Here is a 24,539-nt window from a genome sequence, read left to right on the forward strand (position 1 = left end):
TTCTTAATGCGTGGCAGATAGGTTGATAGCTCTGGTTTCTGTCGAGAAGTGCATGTCAATCAACAGCTCATGTCAACGTCACTGAGGCAAAGTGTTTCTGAAAGATCTTTTTACTGAGTGCCTTTCTATCCATCCTTCAACCCACACACTCGCACAAAAACACACTCACACATGCACAAACACACACACGGCCATTTCCATCTCAGCAATCACTTCTCCTGGAGTTCTCCTCTTCGGACGTGTAACAGTAATTGAGGTGGTTCCCTCGGGTGCAGTGCATTCTGGGCTGTTAAGTGCTGTTTCTTGTTGTTTTTTCCTCAAATGGGTTGAATTTTGGCTATTGTGTTGTTTCTTCCTGCTCTCTTATAGAAGTGTAAGCGGTGGGCCATATTTACAAGTATCATTAGAGAATAGGGACCCTGTCATATGTGGGGCAACTGAGGGCTTATCATGCCCACTGGAATATCAATCAATACGACAAACAGTCTTAATGCTTTTTGTATACGCCCAGTCGCAGGAGAGTACAACAAAAATATTTCAAGGGGGAAGAAATTACTTCTTCTAACAATCAAATAAAAAAAATGTCTTATTCAAAAGCCCACTGCGTCTATTCAAGATGAAGCTCAGTCAGTCAAGGGTATTCGCTTGCTCTGCTGACCCCCCTACTCACAACATAAGGCCTGGCTTGAATACACCCTGTGACCTTTCTGCCCGTTGATGACGTTGTCCGTCCAGAAGAGGGAGTGATTGATCTGGATTGACACAAACAGCCAGTGCCCTGCCTGGCCCGTCACACAGCATCACTGGGTCATTGTAGCATGCCTGAATGCCAGATGAGGAGGGATGGAGAACACACAGGGTGGTGACCTGCTGATGAGGATGTAGGCTGCACTTTTGAGGTAGCTGGGGCACATTTGGATTAAAAAATAAACAGGTTTTAGCAGTGTGAAGTGAAAGCCAAAGAATATCCGTTCAGAATGGAAACAAATAATACATTAAGGTTTATATAGAAGTTGTCTTTCCTGGATAATATTGTCCCAACAACATGTAATTTAAATGAAGTCTATACAAAACATACCACACCTTTTTGAAAAGGATGCCTATTTTTTTTTATCCGATAAACTTAAAAACAAATGTCCATGCTCTATTGACTGTCTTGATTGACTAAGTATGTATGAAATGTTGAATCTACCACCAGCAAAGATATATTTGGGTTTTCTGTGCTGCAATTTCTCGTAACGTTAAAACATTGACTGATAGGCTACCAATATATCTGGCAATGAGACAAATCATATTATCAGTCACACAAACCAATAAATACCCTATGCATCAAGAGATCTACGCAAAAAGTAACAAAAATAAGGGCTGAAATAATTTATATTCTAACAATAATGTATATTGGACTCTCAGGGTATCTTTTTAAATTTTTAAAATATCGAATTTCTTTAAAATCCAGACCCCATACATCTTTCATTGGATTGTAAAAACCGTTTAATCTCACTTCATCTCGGGCAAATGGTGTTCCCTGTTGTTTTACGTTGCAGATGGCCAAGGCATTTTTTTAATCCACATTAAAGTTCAGCGTATTTACAGTAGCAATGGTGGCAATTAGAAAACTACAACTCCAATGCTGCTTCACGCAAGTTGGTGACGCTACATGGGCATTTCCCGTAGTAACCTTTCCTGTCTGCCCGGTGGTGCGTTTGCGCCTCCTGTCTTGAACGAGAGGTGAAGAAGAGTTTACTTTTAGAGAGTTCAAGGGTTTGGTACGGTGTTCGTGTGGAGTAAAGGGTTTTGTCGAGGCAGAAAGCCCATTTTCACGGAGCCAAGATGCTGAACATGTGGAAGGTTAGGGAGTTGGTTGACAAAGCGTAAGTATCGCCTCGCTACATAACGCCTGGTTCGCGTTGTTTGTGCTTTTAGTTCACCTGTTTGAAAGAGACACGTACCCAAAACTCTGACGTCACTTGAACAAGTTAGCTAGCCTGTTTGCTACTAGCCAGTTAGTTAGCTGACTTTTACAAACACGGTTTCCCACGAGTATGAGAGTGCTCTCTTAGTCATCTTCAGTTTGCCTGGGTTTTTGTTTGGTCCAAGATAACATTAGCACTCCTGTGAGATGACTTATGCTTGTTGTTTGTGCGTTTTCTCCGACAGTGCAAGCTAACTAGCTTAGCTGACAAGCTAGCTAATTACCAGGCTGCTTGCTATGTAGCTAGCTGAACGGGCTAGCCAGCTAAGCTAGTTTGACAGCTCCTGGACTGCATAATAAACGGGGAATGCTTATCGAACTAAACGTTAACTCACACAATCTTATCTTACTTTACCACTGTCTGTACATATTTTTAATCACGCACTTGGGTGTAGTAAAGCGTTAAGGTTACTCTCCGGTATGATTGTTATGACACTTGTAGCTAAGTTACAAGAACGTTACAGTAGTAGTTTTACAGAAAATTAAGTCTGTTTCAAAACTTTAAGTTACACCACAAGGCTGGATTACTTCATAACCAAGTTATTACTTGTTTTGAACCCTAGACTGTTTGGCAGGTTGGACTAGTTAGTCAAACATCAACTCAGTCTTCAATGTGTACATATGTCGTAATATCTCATAGTACATTAAGATATAAGACACCTTTTTCCACAGCAACTATAAACACGTCGATCCAACATGCAATGTACAGCGATCTTATCAAACTGGTTTGTTTTATGTCTACAAATGGTGGCTGAGTTATAATATTGCGATCTGCGACACCAAAGAACAACAAGATAAACACCGGTACCACAAAGGGCACTTATTAATCAGTGACCAGTGATTCTGCAGAGTTTTGCAACTTGTTGGTACCTGTCCAGCTGCGAGCTTAAATTCAAGGATTTAATTATTTCAGTTCAACTATACAAACCAGTTACTTATCATTCGGGTTTGAAAATAATTAAGATAGAGTTCAGCATGCAAAATGGAAAGAAAGCGAGAAAAGCATTTAACATGTGTACACTGTGAGTCATTGAAGCTGCATTTCTAAAGAGTTTTTCATAGTTTGATGGCAGTTACCCTGCATGTCCAGCAGCAGTGTTCAAGCACCTTGAAGTAGTTACCTGTCCCAGGACTGAATTTAGGCAACATCTTGTGGAAAGTGTATTTTTGTTCTGCTTTGGACTCTGGTCTGCTTTGAGCTGCTGACCAAACGTTGAATTGTTGTCTTACACTGTATAGGTTATTATGCAATATGTCGCCCCTTTGCAAGGTTTATGACTAATGTTACCGACACCCACAATAGGGTGTTCTTAAGTCCCTCCAAGAATGCATTCCTGCTGATTGCACTTGTCTCCCTGGAGTGTGTTTTCCTGGAATACGGGTTGCTTTCATGAGAGACACAAAGAAGGCCAGACCAAGACTAAGAAAAAAAAGTGCAAGTTTCAAAGATTAAAGGATGGGAGTATGCATGTGGTTTTCCTCCTGGTTTCTTTGTAAATAGGGTGACGCAATAGTTTGTGTTTTGTGACATTCAAAAAGTGTCACTTTTGTATTGACTTTGTATTAAGTGTCACCAAGCTGTGAGTCATCCACACTAACAGCATGGCATAATGCTATATTTCCTGTTGCATGATGAAGGTGAGGTCTTTGCTAAGGCATGACATGCAAGCAAAGGTTCTATCATGTTTGAAAAAGAACTTGCTATGAATGCAAGTAGCATGTGTTAGATGAAGTATATAATACAATTGGGTTAATGAGTAACTGAAAGCAGGTTTTAATTTTTTTATAAAGGAAATGGCGATAGTGTGACTGAGAGAGTATCACAACTTCCGTTTTAACGGCTGGTATCTAGAACAAGGCCGCCACTATGAAGAGATAAGAAGTTGCATCACTACCCCATATCCTCTTGGTTTTTGCCATAATTCATGCAAACATAATTATGTGTGCAGCATCGATAAATGCCAGAGGGACTCGGGCCAAATGAAGTTGTAACGTAGTAGCAAACTAATCAGAAAGACTCCAAAAATAAATAAAATCAGACCTAAAACCTGACCCTTCCCAAACAGAGATGAAGTCAGCATTGTCCTTAAAGAGCATTGGCAATAGTGTTCAGTGTGATACCTGACAGGGCCTGTTTGTTTGTCTAGGATCTCAAATCTCTCATAAAGTTACTGTAACCCCTGATCCAACTTGAATGAAAAAACATAGACTTAATTTAAACAAAAGAGAGCATGTTGTCATGTAGAGTGGCAACCAAACCCTGCAGCTTGCAGTAGTAATGCAGCCTTTCTCCTCAACCACAGAGAGGGTGTATCTCCAACCATCAATCCAATGCTGCTTTTTCAGGCTCTGTACATTTTATTGCTGATGTGGCAGTAGTGAGGGAAGACTAAGGAGGCACAGGGTTCACATTTCTCTCCTCACTATGTTTCGGCTAAAGTTGTGACACTTTTTCTTTTCGAATAAGATGCTGGTCTTTTAACAATTATATATCTCTCGAGTCCTGTAAGAAACCTTTCCTACTCGAGGTAGTAGACTAAAAATCAAAATACACCAAGGCCATCTGCCTTGAAAAATGTATCTAATCTCTTTTAACAAATCATTCACGTTCCAATTGGGATTCAAAGTATTTTCTACAACAGTGTTCAAACATATCCTTTATATTTCTAGAATGTTCTCTGCCTGGAAAATCCTTTGTTCTTAACACCTGACTTGTCTCCTTTACAGACTGGACATAAGAAATTACATTTATTTTTTATTTCTTTCAAAAATTCTGGTTTATCAATACTTTGTAGACCTATAACAGAAGCTTACATTTATGGGGTCTGACTGAATATAAAAAGGCAGATTATAAATTTGCCTTAGTTTTTTATAATGATTCTAAATACGTTAACAGACTACCAAACCCATGATCTGGAAAACCTGCCCTCTGTGTCCCTGAGGTTGTTAGAAAGTGTCGGTTTGTTCCCTTTTATTTTTTCTTAAAATGCAACAAGAGCTCACCCACAGAGAGCACCATACTGTTTGACACAGTGCCATCTGAGGTCTCATTTGTGTGTTTATATTGGACACAGATTTGCATTTGGTTGTTTATTCCCCTATTTTCCGAGCACACCCACAGTCACTCCCTATTGTCCCATTTCTTTTAGCCCCTGAAAGGACATGTGCATGGGCGTGGCTGAAATAAGAGCTGTCATCTATTATCATCCATGTTGTGGGTTTTTCCATGGAGGCCATATATTTTGAACTAAAAATGATAAATGCCATGTATAATACTTCATACAGGCATGATGAATGAATTGTCTTTTTGTTCCTACTGTATAGAACCAATGTGGTGATGAACTACTCGGAGGTGGAGTCCAAAGTCAGAGAGGCCACCAACGACGACTCCTGGGGACCCTCAGGACAGATGATGAGTGAAATCTCCAAGTAAGGACAACATGTAGCGTTGAACCACTCGCTGAAAAGCACCAAGGTTATCTGTTCATAAAATCAAAATGTAGAAAGATTATCTTAAAGCCCTTTTTCTATCGAGTGAACTTTTGCAGGAACATCTTTCAGGAAATTCACCTCCATTTTGACTTTAGGAACCTATTTTGAGCTTAATTTTTTTTTTTTTAGCCCTGCCCACCAAACCCCCTGTTTCCAGGGTAGTATTTTCTTCCAGAAAGAAACTGCTGTTCCACTCTCTGCTGTAATGAACACAGGCCCTACAGCTGCTGCGACATGTATAGCATTCATTAAAGGGCCCATGTCATGCTTTTCTGGTTATTACCCGTCCCCTTGTGAGTTATGTAGCTTTTCCTGCATGTAAACGGGCTGCAGAGTCACAAACCCTCAAAGTACACCCTGTAGCGAGTAAAACTCTAACACAGAAAATACCTGTCTATGCTGCCCCAGAACGCCTCGTTGGGGATTTCTCTTTTTCCATTGTTTACTTCTTGGGTATAGTGACGTATTTCGGGTATAGTGACGTAACGGAGCCGTTACATTTGGACCAATCCGCGGACTTCCTCACACACACTCGGCAGGACGTTGCGAGGCTCGCTGCTGCAAGGAGCGGGATACTGTGAGATGGCTCACTGGTGTGGGGTCGGCGAGACACCGTGGAACTCAGCCTTGGCACACACACAAACTCCCAGCCAGTAAGCGGGTGTGTGTGTGTGTGTGTGTGTGTGTTTGGGGCTGGGTTTCGCTGTCTCGCAGACGGCCACTAGGCTCACAGGGAGGGAGGGGGGGCAGGAGCTCCAACAAGCCGTTTAGGAAAGAGAGTGAATACACATACTATACAGAGATGCTGTATGAGAAACCAATGTGAGTTTGGAAAATTGCACAATAGAAATCTATTCTAGTAGACCTCAACAATAGAATTATGATCAGTAGAAATGGCCATGACATGGGACCTTTTAAAGCTGACGAAACCTGTCAAATGTTCTGTTCTTGACGAATACATGCTAGTGATTTAGTTGACTACAGACAGTGTAAAACTAAATACTAACAATATCTTTGCAATTTTGGTTGCACACTAAAACGTGAACAAACAAAAAAACACGGAGAGTTTCTTTACTTCTCTGGAAAAAGTCCCCATTCAGTTTTTGCAGACTAATTTCCCCCCTTGTCATGTCAGTTAACTACATTAGTTTAGACATTAAAGTAGAAAATGACAACACAACTATAACCTTCTCTAAAAGTACACTGCTGTTGTCTGGTTGTATGCAGGTGCAATTATAAATGTTTTCCTCTTCTGTGAATCTTTGTTTATCTAGAGCCACGTTCATGTATGAGCAGTTCCCAGAGGTGATGAACATGCTGTGGGCCCGCATGCTGAGGGATAACAAGAAGAACTGGCGGAGAGTCTACAAGGTCTGCCTGAATACTGTTGCGACACATGCCTTATATCACACAAAGCTTTGAAGGCCTTAAAGCACCAAAATGAGATACTTCGGACCAGACCCGATTGAACTCTTTTTAAAATGAGCCTTCTGTTAACATTTATGTGAATTGTTTTGTACTTGTATGTACAGATAACAATAACATATTTGTAATAGTTTACAACACAAACACTGTGCCTTAAAAAGAACCAGTTGGATGTCTCATATTGTTAACAGGCTCTGACATGAGGGGGGAAACTGATGTGATGAATAAAAGCATACTCATAACCGTTAACACTTTTTGTGTCTGTTTCTCAGTCGATGCTACTGCTGGCCCATCTAATCAGAAATGGATCCGAGAGGGTTGTTACCAGTACCAGAGAACATCTGTACGACCTGAGGTCATTAGAAAGCTACCACTTTGTAGGTAAGGTAACATTCTGGTCTTTTCCCGCTGTGTCTTTTCTCTTCTTTAAACCTTTGTTTTCTTTACACGTTGGAGAAGCATTACCTAAGAACTTGCTGAACAAAAAAACACACATTTGGCTTTGATTAGTCGAGAAACTCTTTACTAGGGATGCAAGATATTGTTTTTTTGAAACCGATACCGATAACTTCCTGCTTCTCAAGACCGATACCGATACCCGATAATAATATATTATATATATATATATTAAAGAGCATCTTGCAGGTTTTTATTTTTTCTACATTTATGCTTAAACTTGCTTGAAAATTACAATTAAAAAAGTGAATGCAGGATTTGATATGTTTTACGAGACATAAGGGCAGGAATTCAGAGGGAAAGGAGCAATTTTGAGCTCTGCTCTTAAAAACGGCTTTTTTTTAAGGTCATACGTCAAACACGTCATATTACATCACACAGGGGACACATCTCCGCTCTCTGACCGCGGGTATAGTAGAGTTGCGTTGAGTAGAGCGGTTGTGTTTTAAGGAGCTGGTATTTTTCGGTAGTTTTACATTGTATTTCACCATTTGTAATCATGGTGCAGTATTGTGTTTGTGCAGGTTGCACAAATACCAGCCTGTCAGGACATCGAGTACACAGTAAAAAGGACCGGAGCTAGCGTTCATTCCTGGGTGCGTTGTGCATCCACCTCCCTGCAGCACATACTCTCCACAGGTTTATCAGGAAACTGTATTACTTCTCTCTCCCCCCCCCCCTTCGCTGCTCTCTCTCTCTCCCCTCCGGTACACGGCACCGTAAGACATAGTGTGTGGAGTTGCATTAGGTAACGCTGTGGTGGCTGTACTGCTCCAGCCGTCTCCTTTGTGTTTGTTTGTTTCCCCCTGTCTGTTTTGTTTGTGTGGGCGTGGTGGCTGTCACTCCTGGCTCCCGACTGAACCTCCACTCACCTGCTGCAATCAGCTGTGCACCCTCCCCGACTACACACCTGCTTTCCATCAAGCCATTTACAACGACATATCAACGGAGGCTCCACAACCTTTCTCCGCCAGATCGTCAAGTATCAGCCGTATCTCGCGTCTCTCCTCCGGTACATAGCACCGTAGTGTGGAGTTGCATTAGGTAACGCGAGATAAGGCTGATACTTGCGCATTAGTTTCTGTTATGGATCAGTATCAACAGTCCTGCCAGTAACGTTACTATATTATCAATGCTACTTTAGTTATAGCCTGATGTATGATAGCTAACTTTACAATGTTGTGATGTGACGTTAGCTAACATTCTGTAGCTAACGCCGGTCACTCACCAAGATAGCTGCCCAGTTCTCCACTGGTTCTCCTCACACCACAGCTCAATTTCTCTCCGATGGCCGTTATTTCTTCTAATCCTTGGCTGCTCCTGGTCTCTTGGACGCCTAGCAGGCTCATAATTATAAGGTTGTGGTCCGTCATATCCATTCGAATATTCATGTTCAACTTCTTCTGTGTCTTCTGTGTCGAAACTAGCATTGGGATCCATGTTTATTAATACGTTACACCGGCCGCTCTCCTCCTTGTGTCCCCCGTGTTACGTCACACGCGGGAGGTCACGTGCCGAGGCTTTTTTATGCGGAAGTGAACATTTCTTACAAAAACGACGCCAGATGTCACTGTAGTGTATATTTCTGTATATGTTTTTGAAAATCTAGTGTATTCATCATTTTCCTACACATTTATTCACAGGTGTCTTTAACCTGGAAGTTGCTCTTTAAATGTACCTGTAGTTTTTGCATACCTGGTGGTAAAAAAAAGACTAGTAGTGAGCAAACGACATGAGCATTAATACTATGAACAAAACAAAGCCAAGAACAGTTTTGACTCTTAAAAGTGACCATATTTATTTTCCCAAATAAAAAGCCCCGGTGCCTTTGCAGCTGGCTTTGGATTCGCCGCTAGTTTAGCAGCGCAGGCGTCTTCGTACGCTTTTAACACACCATCGTAGCAATGGCGATGTTTCAGGTGACTAATCAGGTTGGAAGTATTATAGCTCGTTGCCTTCTTCCCTCCTCGTGGAACTTCTGCATTGCATTTGTTAATACAAATAGCAAGCGAACTATCTAACTCTGAAACTTTGAAATAGTCCCATACTACCGACGACATGTTTGTTTACTGTCCTGGCTTCACGGCCTCACACCATTTACGTCACAGCCAGGCATGAGTTAGGGAGCGCTGGATTTGTGAAAAACTCCCCTCTTCCTAAACCACTAATACCACAGTACTGGCAAAACGGGAGGAGCCGAGTTAAAATCAAGCGCCCCTGATCCCAATCCACCCACACCTTAGTATTTCTTTAATTTATTTTACCCAAAAAATATATTGTATATTATCGGGGCTATTAATACTTTTATCGGGTTTATCGGGATGACGTCATAATTCCTAATATCGGATAACCGATAATTATCGGGCCGATAATTATCGTGCACCACTACTCTTTACTCTTTACATCTCAGCATTTTAGTGTTCAGTGTTTATTAACAATAGCTTCAGTGTGAGCTGTATTGAATGGACAGGGGCCCTAAGCACCGCTTACTCCACAAACCCTTAAGCCACACAAACACACACACTTCCCTAAAGCTGCTTTCGCTCTTCCCAGCCGTGTGTTTATTTGAGGGGAAGTTTACAAAACAAGAAAATGAACTTTCCTCATACAGAGATTGTTAGATTTATTTCAGTGTTTTGATGGTAAAGGTAACACAGAAAGTTGCTAATCCATTCATTATATTGTCTGTGTTTCCACCTCTGTGTTTATAGACGAGAATGGGAAGGATCAGGGTGTGAATGTGCGTCAGAAGGTGAAGGAGGTAATAGATTTTGTCCAGGATGATGAGAGGCTTAGGGAAGAACGGAAAAAATCGAAGAAGAACAAAGACAAATACATCGGGGTTTCCTCAGACAGTATGGGATACCGAAGCTACAACAGTAAGTCCTTCATTGAGTTATATCAACTGTAATGTAAAATAATATTTGGGATTTTATTCTATTCATGTCCTTATTTGATCTCCTTTTCCACCTACTATAATTCCATCTCTCCAGCGGGGGACAAGTACGACTCCAGCGACAGCCGGGGGAAGTGGGACGACGACTGGGAGAGGAATAAAGGGCAGTTCCCCTTCAGCGAGAAATTGGGGGAGATCAGCGACAAAATCGGCAGCACCATTGACGATACCATTAGCAGATTTAGGAAGAAGGAGATGGATGACTCACCAGATGGATTCAGGTTAGAGACAGACTAGTTATCATTTGCCCTTTGCACCATACAGTGGGGCAAAAAAGTATTTAGTCAGCCACCAATTGTGCAAGTTCTCCCACTTAAAAAGATGAGAGGCCTGTAATTTTCATCCCAGGTATACCTCAACTATGAGAGACAGAATGAGAAAAAAAAAATCCAGAAAATCACATTGTCTGATTTTTAAAGAATTTATTTGCAAATGATGGTGAAAAATAAGTATTTGGTCAATAACAAAAGTTCATCTCAATACTTTGTTATATACCCTTTGTTGGCAATGACAGAGGTCAAACGTTTTCTGTAAGTCTTCACAAGGTTTTCACACACTGTTGCTGGTATTTTGGCCCATTCCTCCATGCAGATCTCCTCTAGAGCAGTGATGTTTTGGGGCTGTCGCTGGGCAACACAGACTTTCAACTCCCTTCAAAGATTTTCTATGGGGTTGAGATCTGGAGACTGGCTAGGCCACTCCAGGACCTTGAAATGCTTCTTACGAAGCCACTCCTTCGTTGCCCGGGCGGTGTGTTTGGGATCATTGTCATGCTGAAAGACCCAGCCACGTTTCATCTTCAATGCCCTTGCTGATGGAAGGAGGTTGTCACTCAAAAGATCACGATACATGGCCCCATTCATTCTTTCCTTTACACGGATCAGTCGTCCTGGTCCCTTTGCAGAAAAACAGCCCCAAAGCATGATGTTTCCACCCCCATGTTTCACAGTAGGTATGGTGTTCTTTGGATGCAACTCAGCATTCTTTCTCCTCCAAACTCGTCTAGTTGAGTTTTTACCAAAAAGTTCTATTTTGGTTTCATCTGACCATATGACATTCTCTCAATCCTCTTCTGGATCATCTAAATCAGGGGTGGGGAACGTTTTTCCTCTCAAGGGCCATTTCAAATTTTTAAACATCCTCCGAGGGCTGTACAAATTATTGACCTCTGCTTAAAAATACTAAAATCACATCCCATTAATTTGGCCTTTCTTTCATGCCGTGCAAAGAAAAAGCAAACTCTTAATCCAGATATTTTACCATGACTCGTGCATGCATTCACGTGCACGGTTGTGGCCTGACCACCAAAACAGAAAGTATATTGGACACAAGATATGTGCAAATGTATTTCGTTTCCTATCCATGTTGACCTGATTTAAGAGTGGGGGGGGGGACCTAACCTGGGGGTCCTCACCTCCCCGGGAAGATTTTTTTTTTAAATGTTGAAGTTAAAAGCAATAAATCTGGTGTACTTTGAGAGCAACATTAGGAGATCTATGGATACATCTCTCAACACCCATATGAAACAGAACTGGAAGCAGATGTATTTTTCTTTATGGATATTTTACAAATCACTCCCCTTTCAAACTGTATTCTTGTTTATTAATAACAACTTTTATTTACTGTCATATAGTATTTTATACCCGTTTACTTTATTCTCTTGTTTTTTAGAACTATAATGATCATATAAAGATGGTTGGAGAAAAAGCTTCTTATATTCGTTAGCATAGCTAGCTAACCAGATGCTAATAACAACAAAGTTATTGACTGTATGATCAGTATGACAGATGAACAGATCGCCCACTGGGTTTACAACTAAAGACACAGCCACGCAGAAACTGCGGCATGTGTACGGCTCCTTATGGGTACTGCAATTTTTGGAAGTGCCGAAGTGATGTTCTGGTGCTCTCCTGCCATGCTCCCCTGTCAGACGAGACATATACCACGTGATGACACGTTAGGCTTGTGTTGTGTTCAAGGACCCTGACCTTGGCCAGGAAAAACAGGCACTCGCCTGTTTAATTTTTTTGCGGTCTAGATTTCTTTAATTTTTTTCTTTTTTGCGTGTGTTTATAAATGACCTCGAGGGGCGTAGCAAATGGTCTCGCGGGCCGTATACGGCCCGGGGGCCGGAGGTTCCCCACCCCTGATCTAAATGCTCTCTAGCAAACTTCAGACGGGCCTGGACATGTACTGGCTTAAGCATGGGGACACATCTGGCACTGCAGGATTTGAATCCCTGGCGGCGTAGTATGTTACTGATGGTAGCCTTTGTTACTTTGGTCCCAGCTCTCTGCAGGTCATTGACTAGGTCCCCTTGTGTGGTTCTGGGATTTTTGCTCACTGTTCTTGTGATCATTTTTGACCCCACGGGGTGAGATCTTGCGTGGAGCCCCAGATCGAGGGAGATTATCAGTGGTCTTGTATGTCTTCCATTTTCTAATAATTGCTCCCACAGTTGATTTCTTCACACCAAGCTGCTTACCTATTGCAGATTCAGTCTTCCCAGCCTGGTGCAGGTCTACAATTTTGTTTCTGCTGTCCTTTGACAGCTCTTTGGTCTTGGCCATAGTGGAGTTTGGAGTGTGACTGTTTGAGGTTGTGGACAGGTGTCTTTTATACTGATAACGAGTTCAAACAGGTGCCATTAATACAGTTAACAAGTGGAGGACAGAGGAGGCTCTTAAAGAAGAAGTTACAGGTCTGTGAGAGCCAGAAATCTTGTTTGTTTGTTATTGACCAAATACTTATTTTCCACCATAATTTGCAAATTAATTCTTTAAAAATCCTACAATGTGATTTCCTGGATTCTTTCCCCCCATTCTTTCTCTCATAGTTGAGGTATACCTAGGATGAAAATTACAGACCTCTCATCTTTTTAAGTGGGAGAACTTGCACAATTGGTGGCTGACTAAATACTTTTTTGCCCCACTGTACACCTGCAGATACATTTTTTTTAAAGAACTGATCAGACCTTGAACAAAAGAGAGAAGAACCCCCACCCTAACCCCGAAACATTCAAATGTCTTTTTTAGCGACAACGAGGAGGAACGGGGCCGCTCGTCTCAAAACGGCCAGTCGGGAAAAGAGTTCAAAGATGAAGAGGAGACCGTAACCACCAAGAGTGTTCACATAGTCCAAGCAACAGAGACAACAGCAACAAGGAAGAGAGGGGTCCCGTCTAAGAAAGTAGACCTGGGGGCCGCAGCCCACTATGTAGGAGACAAGAGCCCAGACACCACCCCCAAACAGGTAACAATAGCACATGTGAGCATATAAGGTCAAACTTTATCGATATGTGTATAATCATCCATGGAGTGTTCCTGAAGTGTTTATACAGGGCACAACAGATGCATTTCTTAAATGTATTATATATATGTTCTATAATTGTTTTATATTATTCTTCAATCTAGGCCCAGCCAGCAGCCCCCCAGCCCGCCAGCAGCAACCTAGCTGACCTCTTCATGGTGGACACAACACCAGGCCAGCCTGCTCCCACAGGTATTCTTTCATTTCTTCAGTTAACATTTAGTTGAATCTTCTTGTTGCTATGCCGAAACCACAGAGAAGCAACTGATCCCAGACCTGTTCAGCATAGTTTAGCACCTTAGTAACGGCTAGAAAGGGAAAAAATCGCCTGCTATCATCTTCAAATATGTTTTATTTACATGTATTTTTGCAAAGAAGCTAGACACCATCAAATCCAGGAGTGACCTTCTTGCTCAGTGTTGCTGTTCAGAGGGAAGGTCCACTGCAGTGACGGGCCCAACTGCTGAGGCTAGCATCAGATTTTGGGGACAGCAGTGGGAGGGAGTGGGTGTATAGGAGCTAAGTGCACCAGATGTTTTTGGAGCAGTCCCCGGTGAATGGAGAGGGCGGGAGCGCTGAACAGATGTTTGCTCCTCTCCACCTATCCACTGCGGCCCCCACCCCTCCCCTCCCTCCTACACTTCTGACACTGAAGGAATGCTAACTATGGTGGAATGACACCTGGAGCTCTCTTGTTTAAAATTGATGTGTTTATGTCTAGTTCTCAACGCAGACCTGATGAGTGGATTCGCTGACTTCTCTGCACCGGCTGCCTCCGTCGGCTTCCCCTCAGTATCTGGTGGGTTTCAAGACTTTATTTTTTTTTGTTTGTTAGTGTGCGCATGTGTTTGCTGTGCTGTCGCAGCCATACTGCTAGAATATTCAGAGAGATGCTGTGAGGAAGCCCTGGCCATATGGAGCCTGCTACCTGCTCTGCATAACAAGAACAGACACACATCAACTCCTGTTATGGATGACAAGGAGACGGGGACAGAGGAGGGGGTGGAGGGAGCTGAGAGAGATCGGGAGGAGGGATGGAGACAACAAGCAGAGCCAGTTCAATGAAAATGTAAAATGTGGCACCAGTGGTCACTGAGGATGCCCTGAATACAGCCACACTCACTGAACACTCAGCTGTTGTTCTTAGTTGCTATGACGGGTTTAAATAGCTTGCGTTGGCAGCATATTGCAGTTATTTACAAAGCTCACAACATCACTGTTTGGATAGCAAACATACACATTTACCCAACCCTCTTATATGTGTCCTCTTTCTTTTAGCTGCAGCACCTTCCTCTAGCAGCAATGGAGAATTTGGAGAGTGGAACGCCTTCCCCGGAGGTCAGATGCCAGCGTCTGCTCAAACTGCCGACACCAGCGGAAATGACCTTTTTGCAGCCATGACAGCTCCTGCAGCCGCCCCGGCTGCAGGCTCAGGCCCTGCCTCAGCAGACCTGTTCGACCTGATGGGGCCCACCCACTCCCTCAGTTCCTCCCAGAGCCTCAACTTCAGCATGAGCTCCTCGCAGAGCATGACCGCCACGGCGATGCCCCTGTCTATGCCCCAGGTATGCATGATCGCACTCATACAATCCACGCATCCTTCTTTAAATAATGTATTATTATACATATCATTACAAGACTCATGATGGGGGGCCTAAATTATACAGGTGGAAACAAAACATCCTCAGGAAAATAACAATGCAGTTTATGACTTCAGATTTCATCAATCCCAAGCTAGACTGATACATTTGATGTTTTTGTAAATACATCAAATAAAGACGGTATTTGAAAAAGCATATCGTTGTAATAAAATCAGTCTTTATTTTTGATATCGATGTAATAAACGGAATGACTCTGGTACTAGATCAAACATTTTCATCATACATTTGAGCCAGCGAGCTAAAGCCAAACTAGAATTATATTTTTCAGTTTTAAAAATCACCGTTTTTGAGAGCTGTGGTGTTTTTTGTTGAGTTTGGAATGTTCCAACCCCAGGCTTGTTGATTTGGCCTTGGCATAGCAAAATGAGTAATATTCTGGCATTTGCATGTTCACACAAATAACCTTTAAACCATTTTATGCTTCAGTTTGAAGCGGGAAATAAATGAAATTCAAACAAGGGGAGAAGAAGTTCACTTTAAGTAGTGTTCCAGTACAAATGTTGAGAACATTTCACACATTTACTCCCAGCATTCAGTTTCCCTGTTGACATAATGAGTCGGTGTGCCTGTGTGATAAAGACATACCTTGTGTGATTGAGAGATGGAGGACAAGCATGATGGTGGAGGGTTAGCATGCAGCCTCACCAGATGCTCCTCTCCCCCAGAGACCGCCCACTAACCACCCACTCCTCCTGTTCCTGACACACAGAATGAGAAGAATCAGGTTTGAGTTACAAAAACATTAAAAACCCAACCAAAGCATGTGGATGTCGACTGTGTTCCATGTTAAAAGGTTGTTGACCTAAAAAAGAACCGTTGTCTTTGTTTCACTGAGCACGCGCCCACCACTCTGTGTTTTAATGAGCTCAGACACAGACAGCAGCTCATCTCCCTGACAGTATGGAGGTTAAGTGGGGGCTTAAAGGCCCTGAATTAAGAGAAGGAACTTTAGCTTTTCATAAAGTATTTCAGAGTTGGAGCTCTGATGTGTCTTATCGCAGTATTCTTCTGTGATTTCAGCTCGGATTAGCTCTTTCTCTGACATTGTAACTCTGCTTGTGTGGGTCTTTGCTGCCCCTACAGAACATGGGAGGTCCTCTTCAACCGCAGTCTATGCAGCCAATGCAGCAGGGGGGGGCCTCTCAAGGAGCCAAAGCAGCCCTCCCTGCCACCTGGTCGGACTCCTCCATTAACATCAGCCTGGACTTTTTGGGGCCGGGCGTGCAGCCCCCCAAGCAAAGCCAGCCCACCCTCAACACCCTCCAACACGGTGAGACCAATGGGAGATCTAGTATGAATGGTGACACTGTAGCCAATCTGGGAAAATGTATAAACTTTGCTATTGCAAGTTTTTACATAAAGGTTTTTAATCAATTTAAAAATGTCTTAATATTTGCCCCAAAATCCACTACACCCGGCTCTTTGCGCATCACTGTGGCAGCTCATTGAGCATTTCTACTGGCCACTCAATCTTTCTCTGCTTATTCTGAACTCATTCTAAGGCTTTAGTAAACACTGAGTCAGCAGTACCAGCTAAATAAATATAGAATAGTTCATGTAAACTTAATTCCTGATTCTAATTTAGGGTTAATTTTAAAAGTAATATTTTTTGATATAAAGACAAATCTGCCATGTTGGAAGGTGACCTGACACAGCCAAACATGTTGGGGTTCACACATTGTCTGAAAAGGCAGAGCTACACATGCTAAAGCTGCAACTAAGTCAATGACTGAGGTTATGAGTCCAACATGAGTGTCCATAGTGCTCCACTGCGGTTGTTAACATAAAAAAACAAATCAGTCTCTCCTCAAATGGTAGTGTACCTTCCTTCTTAATGACATTCAGGTTGAATGCATTCACTCGGCCCAGTACAAGCTGATGGGGAAAGCTAGCAACAGACTTAGCAGAACAATGTCCGATTATCTAAATGAGGTTTAGAATGGTATACAACATACATTTATGGATTTCACAAAAAATATAAAACATAACTTTTATACTTATTACTTCATTTAAACTTTTACATTATATATTTGGGTTGATAGAAATCATTTGAATTCCTAAAAATCATATATATGTATTTGAAATAAGGACATGGTAAAAAAAAAAAGTGAAATAGTAAAGAAAAAAAACAATGTGACATGTATAGAATATGATGTGAACAGAATATGAAATTAAGTAATGTACATTAAGACAAAATTAAATACGGTTTGTTGCGGTGATAACTATTTATATAATTAAGTAGATTGGAGATGACGACAAACGGATGAATGTTTCTCGGTGCACTTTCTCCCACGGTCTAGTGGTAAAAGATATAACATAAATCATATTAAATTGCTATACTTAAAACTCAACTCGAGCAATAAATATCTAAATATCTCCCAACTATGAAATGATCTGACTATCCCAACCATAGCAGCCAGACTGTCCTATAAATCTCCTCATGTATGAGATTTTAAAATCTTGTATAAATTGCCTTTGTTCTGTCATTTCCAGGCACCCCAGTACCCAGCAGCATGCTCCCCCAGGGGTTTGCCGCCATGAACCTTGGACCTGCTGCAGTCAAATCGCCTGTCAGTCCCATGATGCACCCCGGTGCTGGCATGGGAATGGGGATGGGCATGGGGATGTCTCCCAACCAGGGCATGATGGGGATGGGCATGAACATGGGGATGCCACAGGGGGGGATGGCCATGGGGATGGGGATGGGGATGAACCCTGCGATGGTCCAACAGCCCAAACACGATGCCTTCGCTGACTTTGGCAACTTTGGAAAGTAATAGAGCCAGAGAGCAAAGATTATCTGGTGGAGTGGTGTTGATCTCTCTCTCTCTCTCTTTCTCTCTCCGTCCATTGGTGAAGGATTGTCACGAGCTGCAAACAAAGAGTACTTGAATAATGTCAACTATCACAATACAAACACCCTGCAATCGCCTTTTTTTTTAGTTTTTTAAGGAATGCTGTGTAGTGGATCTAAAATAATTTGTGTTTGAACCAATGAGCCGCCTGGTCCTGGGTGACGGGGGGCCTCGTGGGTTATGAAAAGGAAGAGTGTGCCGCCAAGAGAATGTTTGGGGGGGGGGGGGGGGTCTGCTTTATAACCTCAATCAAGTTAAATCACCATAATAGCAAAGAAATATCAGTAGCTGCGTAATTATTTTGAGATGCTTTCTCAGTCATTTTACTGATTCAAGTTTGAATAACATGATCGGCTATTTTAACTTTTCTAATGTACATTTAAGAATGTCAAGTTACCTCTTTCCTTCTTTTTCCATTGCTCTTCCTTTTGACCTGTAAATAGAAATCTGGAGCCCTTGCAAATAAGTTATGAAGTTCCAATATATGAGAGGCAGTGAGGGTGTGAGAGTTGTATCATACAGACCAAATCTGATGCGAACCAAGACCCGGAGCACAGCGACACCTTCTCTATGTACATACCACACACTCCAGACGTGCTACAGCTAATGAATGAGTGTTTGGAGTGAACATTGATTCATTTAAGGAGTTATCAGACCATCATTTGTGGCCTTTCTTATTGCTATATAAATATATATATTTTACTTATGAAGAATATAATCAGTTTGCATCCAAATGAGATAATCAGTAGGGCCTCGTACAGGGGTCGAGGGTTCATTACAGCACAGTGCCTGAGAGACCCTTTGCCTTTTCTCTTCAGTTAAACTCTCTAAAAGAAACGCTGCGACTGCACAGAGCGCCTAAAGCCGAGAGTACTGTCTGTACAGATATCAGATGCAATCCTATCATTATTTTTCTTTGTCCCATGCACACTTTCATGGTTTATTCAGGTCAGATAATACCTTCAGAGCGCAAAAAAACTGAACTTTGAGTGTTGAGACTGTTATAAAGATGTCATTGTAAATGTCCAACAGTGCATTTCTGTAAATGCTGCCCTCTCACCTTCCGTCATTTATAACGTTACTCATTAAAAACATCATAACCGTCATCATGAAAACCAAGAAGATAGTGAGAGGACGCACTTTTTAGGACGCACTTTGCACCAAGTTTGATATGCCGGTTCCATGACTGTTAACGCATAATTAACTGCTAGGTTAGACGTACAAAACAGTGCTCTTCATCGGTTCAAGTGCCTGCCGGTGGTTGCCTCCTGACCCTTGTAATGAGTGATAAGTAAATCTTGGCTGCCTGACATTTTGGGCATGTCGACGGTTGGATAAATAATTCACTGAGCAGAGGTGAAGGCGGTGGATGTGCGGCCCCGAGAGCATCGAGGCTTTCCTCCTGTCTCAAGGGCTCAGAGGCAGAGCACACTAACACTTAGTAGCCTTGCGTCGGACTCTGAAACATCAAAAAATGACCAAAATCTGTTTGCTGTTTTTTCTAAAATATAAGTAGCTGTTGTTTTATTCATTTTTTTTTATTTTCTACTTCAAATTGTTTTTTTTGATCTGCTCTAAAATGGGATTGTTACTGAAACACTAGCATATGCAAATGTAAGAAAAGAAAATCCTTTGAGAAAATGAATTTTTGCATTATTCCCATTTTGATTTACACATCGATTCTTTATCTACAACATTAAACAGTTGATTGAAATGTGTTAATGGCGTGTGTTATTTGGTGTGCTGTGTCATTAGCCTCATTCAAAAGAGCTTCAAGCAGCAGATGTGAAATCACTGCGCTTCACTTTGAAATTACATTTAGTTCATGCCAGTTTGTTAACCTCATTGACTGAGGTAATCACGGAAAGTCTTTGATAAATATACACATTTACAAATTAATAGGGCAAAGAAGAACAAAAAGGCGTACAATACACGCAAATCTGCGGAAATGTAAGTATGCTGGATACAAAATCCATAGGTTATAACAAAAAATACTTCTAATACTTAAAGGGGTCTTGTGCTCATTTGCAGATTCATATGTGTATGTTGTGCCTCTGCTGTGACATGTTTAAATGACTTGATTTAACGTTCAAAAAGCTCTTTATTTTTCTCACACTGCCTGTGTGGCAGCACTTCTTTTCACCCTCTGTCTGAAACCAGAGCCCAGTCTGCTCTGATTGGTTAGCTGGCTATGTCATGTGTGATTGGTCAACCGCATAGATATGTCCCATTGTCCCGCCCCTTAGCCTATCACCTACAATATTTTGGAGCGTTAGCCAATAGATGTGTTAGTAATGTCACTATGTTATTGAAGTGAACAAAGGAGTCCAATGGAGGAGTGTGTAGGAGAGAAACTTGGGATTTTAGCCTTTGCAAACCATTTACATGCAAAAAAACGTATATATACACTACAGGGGAGGAAAACCCCCAAAACCATAATAGGGGCCCTTTAATGTTCAGAGTAAGGAGGATAATCATTGTTGTGTTTAAAGGCAACATGTTTTAAAATCTCAACCCTTGTTTAATTTAAGCTTAGTAGCATTCTATAAAGGAAGTTGGTGTTGTACTTAAATAATGTATACGTTGTGTCCTTCAATATCCAATATATATCAACTGATATGTACAGTTTGCCCTATGGGATGGATGGCCTGATTACTCTGGTGATATAATACACTCAAGAGAAAATTGTGGAGTCTAATTGTGGCTCATCTCTTCACCACAGTGCCCTTCTCATATTTCATCAACACACTAGTGTGACAAACACGACTAAAACACAGCTTGCATTAAACAATTGACCCCGTTTTCACTCTCTGGAGAGGAAGACTGTTAAATGGGCTACACTAATAATATATATACATATGAAAAGTAACAGCATATAGATGAAAACAGCTCAACTGCTCATACAATTTTTCCTATTTAGGGCATACAAATATATAGAAAGAAGGTCAATTAAACTGCAGTCAAATTAGAAAAATCTAGAATAAGGCAGACCTAGAAATACAGCAACATGCAATCATGCGGGGCAACTCATCATCCAAAAGTAACCTCTGCCATTTAAAAATAAGAAAAAACGCGACATCTTTACAACTTCCACTAGATGCAGTAAATTGTGCTTTTATGGGTAATGTGCCCATTAAAGAGTAAAAGCAATCTGAGACGTCAAGACAAATGACAGCGTTTGAGTGCCATCTGCAATCTCTAGCTTCACAAACTCAATTATTCATAATGCATTTATGAAGTCCGCTGAGACTGCGCTGTCATTCCTGTTCAAACTAACGGGAAAAGCAACATAAAGGGACAAGCGCTTTCCGATGACAATGGCCTCAGAGATGGCACTAATGTGTTTATGCTGCCACCTGCTGGGTAATAACCATAACACCGCTGTTTATGCTGTTAATACATTTCCTTTAGTGACTGTCAGACAAAACGAAAAAGACTATAATTAGAACTGAGAAGCTTTTATTCCTCAAAATCAAAATCACTTCTCTGGTGGGCAGAGAACCAGCTCCATATCAATATGATATAACAAACGTCCTCTTTTGATTCCTCAGAATCTAATTACATCTCTGGCAGTTCATCTTTCACAACCATCATTACAGATGTGCAGCGTAAAATCTAACTTTAATTGATTGTGGTTGTAGTCTTTGTATCCAGGGGTTACATCAAACTGAATAATCAGAGCGGCTGAGGGTTAACCAGGAGGACGCTCTCCCCCCGGATGAAGAGCTGGTTGATGTGGCGTGTGTGCACCTTGCCATACTTCTGGGAGACTTTCTTCTGGCAGACCTCTGGCCCCTGGGCCTTCGGCGAGACTTTGTGTTCATCCGTTCTGATTCTAACATTGGTTGACAGTTTGGACTCCGTCCTGCTGTCCTGTCTCTGGCTGCTAGGCTGAGCAGCAGACGGGGGTTTTGGAGTACTTTTTGGAGCACTTTTTGGGTTTGCAGGCTGATGCTTGCTGGCTGTTTCCTGGGCTCCTTGCTTCTTTGCTGGCTCATCATCTCCTGGACTCTCCTGGAGCCTCAGCTTCTCAAAGAGCTGCACACAGATGTTTGTCACATAAATAAATTAGGGTTTGGGAGGAGCACCTCCCGGACTTAAAATCACTTTTATTTTAGGTGCTTTTTGGATAAGGATACATTTAAATGCAAAAATTACAACAAGCTAAGGCACTCTATTTTGAACAATTACAGTGCTTTCAATATAATGGCACATGACAAAATGCATCACATTTCTAATTGCTGCTAGTTCTCAAGCTTTCATTGTAAAGCAGTCAAAGGAAACTCGGGGCATTTGAAAAAAAACCACATAGTAAAACTACTGGTACATTAAAGTCAGCTTGCAGTAAACAATTCTTTATCACTGACTTATTTATTAAAAACATAACTGATTGTAGCTTTTACTATTACAGAGTAGAAAAAATATATTTCTGTCAGATATACATTGAAGAATAATGCCTACCCGGGAAATGGTGAGGGCCTTCTCATGGTAAAATGCCTCTCCAAGCAGAGGCTCTCGGTATGTCTCATCTACATCCACCATGGCCTGACAAAGAGGATAAAAACAGATAGTGAACATTCAGTATAAAAAGACACAAACTTCATGGTTTCAAGTAAGATGCAGATTATTTGTTCAGCATATGGCAGCTGTTAAATAATGAATGAGCGCTCACCATGTTCCAGAACTTGTCGAAGGCCACAACAAAGCCCGAGCAAACTCCCCTCAGCCCCTTGAAGGTCCTGATGTGAACTCTGACCCTGATCTTCTCCTCCACGCATCGGTACAGCTCCCCCAATGGACTGCCTTTACACACTGAACACACATGACAAAGGAGTAACACAAACAAACAGTTAGAAGGTATCACAACAAGCTTCTGCAAAAAAGGCCAACAATGCTGGGTTCTACTGGATTTTTCACTTTTCAATTGGTTGATGTACACATATTGTATGGTTTCAGTTTCTGAGATATAATGTTCAATATATTTATTCAGATTATTAGCATTATATAACAAATATCTTTGAATTTTGAATGTTTGCTGGAAAAAATAGCAATTATCTTTGCTCTGAAAAGTGGCAATGGTGAGTTGACATTGGTTTTTCATATTTAGCCATTTACCCGTGTACAAAAAAGGCGAATCATAAATATGTAAATTATATAATATTAAACGTTTGCTGCAGCCCTTATAAAAACAAAAATGGTATTGTGTTCCTATGTATTTTATTATTCTAAGTTCATGGTAGTAATTTATAAGTCAGTTAAACACTACAGGACTGTGAGAAAGGTACAACACGTTTGAAATGAATGTTTATCCATATGAAAAGCAGGACAATCTCCTTCAATAAATGAAAATACTATGGAGTAACTTATTTAAAGCTTATGTTTGAAGTGTTTTAGCGGCCTGTGCAAGTATGTGGAGTTGTTGCAGCTTCCAAGTGATGGCAAACGGGCCTATCCTAAAAGTCAACATGATAGCATCCCACTTGTTGACATTGAATGAGGAACTCCCAACAAATCTCAATGTATGTAGTGATGTAATAGAAGGTCTTATTGAACCTACAGGGCATCCTTGTGAGGACATTTTTCACCGGCTTGTGCCTCCTTCTCCGCGGTGCGCTGCTCTCCCCCTCCGGAGTCACCGGGTTGTTCACCATGAGCTTCTTCAGCCTCTCGATGCGCTCCGGGTCCGCCACCCCTTTCATGGCCTTCTGTCGTTTCTTCTCCACATTCTCCGGCTTTGCTCTGCCCCGGCCGCCCTTTAGAAAGCTCTCGTATGCCGCCACATTGTTAAAGCTTTTGATATTTGGAAAAGGAAGCGACACAGTGGGCGAGTACAAGGCCAAGAGAGGGTCGAATTTATCCGAGCAGACATCTGTTTTATCTGCGCCACTGCCCGCAGCTTTACCGCAACGCTCCGGAGCTGATGGTGTACTCGAACAGGTTGCAGTGACCGATTCTTTGCTGTGTGCCTTTACAATTTTTCTTTCCCTCTCCTCCATGTTTGAAACAGGCGCAAATGAGCACACAGTGCAGCGAAGAACCGAAGAACCCTGGGAAAGTGACTGACGTAGGTTGAGGATGAGCTCTCACTCTGCACCTATTTCAAGAGTGGTGGCGAATTTCAATCACGAAAGCCTTATTTTTGTGTGGTGTTACCATTTTTTCTGTGATATTCTGACAGTGATTACCTATTTCAAATCATAAAACAATAATTAAATAAATAATTCAACCCTCAGAAAACAGTATGTCTGGATTGCGAGTTCCGCAATACGTATTTCCGTAACCCCTTATACACGATCTTTGGTTGCCCTTCCCCTCACCTAACCACACGATGGCGCCAAAATACAAGTTATGTTTTGGTAGCTTGTAAATCTGCTTTGATTATTTATTCAGTATCAACACAACAATTTGGTAAT

At 41.7% G+C, this 24,539-nt stretch overlaps 2 protein-coding genes across 2 annotated transcripts; one reads left to right on the forward strand and one right to left on the reverse strand.

The window, feature by feature from the left end:
* Positions 1-1,651: 1,651 nt before the first annotated feature.
* On the forward strand, positions 1,652-19,840 carry clint1a (clathrin interactor 1a). The gene is made up of 12 exons (XM_079671517.1): positions 1,652-1,871; positions 5,297-5,401; positions 6,739-6,835; positions 7,162-7,270; positions 10,057-10,224; positions 10,339-10,522; positions 13,337-13,553; positions 13,715-13,802; positions 14,332-14,409; positions 14,889-15,175; positions 16,355-16,541; positions 17,765-19,840. The coding sequence occupies exons 1-12, from the start codon at positions 1,831-1,833 to the stop codon at positions 18,046-18,048; spliced, it is 1,845 nt and encodes a 614-aa protein (XP_079527643.1). The 5' UTR covers positions 1,652-1,830; the 3' UTR covers positions 18,049-19,840.
* A 1,728-nt stretch (positions 19,841-21,568) lies between these two features.
* On the reverse strand, positions 21,569-24,122 carry lsm11 (LSM11, U7 small nuclear RNA associated; the record flags this gene model as incomplete). Its single annotated transcript, XM_079671518.1, has 4 exons — positions 21,569-22,164; positions 22,588-22,671; positions 22,799-22,938; positions 23,684-24,122. The coding sequence occupies 4 exons, from the start codon at positions 24,120-24,122 to the stop codon at positions 21,802-21,804; spliced, it is 1,026 nt and encodes a 341-aa protein (XP_079527644.1). The 3' UTR covers positions 21,569-21,801.
* Positions 24,123-24,539: the final 417 nt, after the last annotated feature.

Source organism: Notothenia rossii (genome assembly GCF_949606895.1).
Source record: "Notothenia rossii genome assembly, chromosome: 3".
NCBI classification, from domain to species: Eukaryota; Metazoa; Chordata; class Actinopteri; order Perciformes; family Nototheniidae; genus Notothenia; species Notothenia rossii.

Excerpts from the sequence above, each read along its gene's own strand:
- clint1a (XM_079671517.1), top strand. The coding sequence starts at position 1,831 with ATGCTGAACATGTGGAAGGTTAGGGAGTTGGTTGACAAAGC. Across the intron at positions 6,836-7,161 it reads ACTGGCGGAGAGTCTACAAG|TCGATGCTACTGCTGGCCCA; the intron begins GTCTGCCTGAAT and ends TCTGTTTCTCAG. Across the intron at positions 7,271-10,056 it reads AGAAAGCTACCACTTTGTAG|ACGAGAATGGGAAGGATCAG; the intron begins GTAAGGTAACAT and ends CTGTGTTTATAG.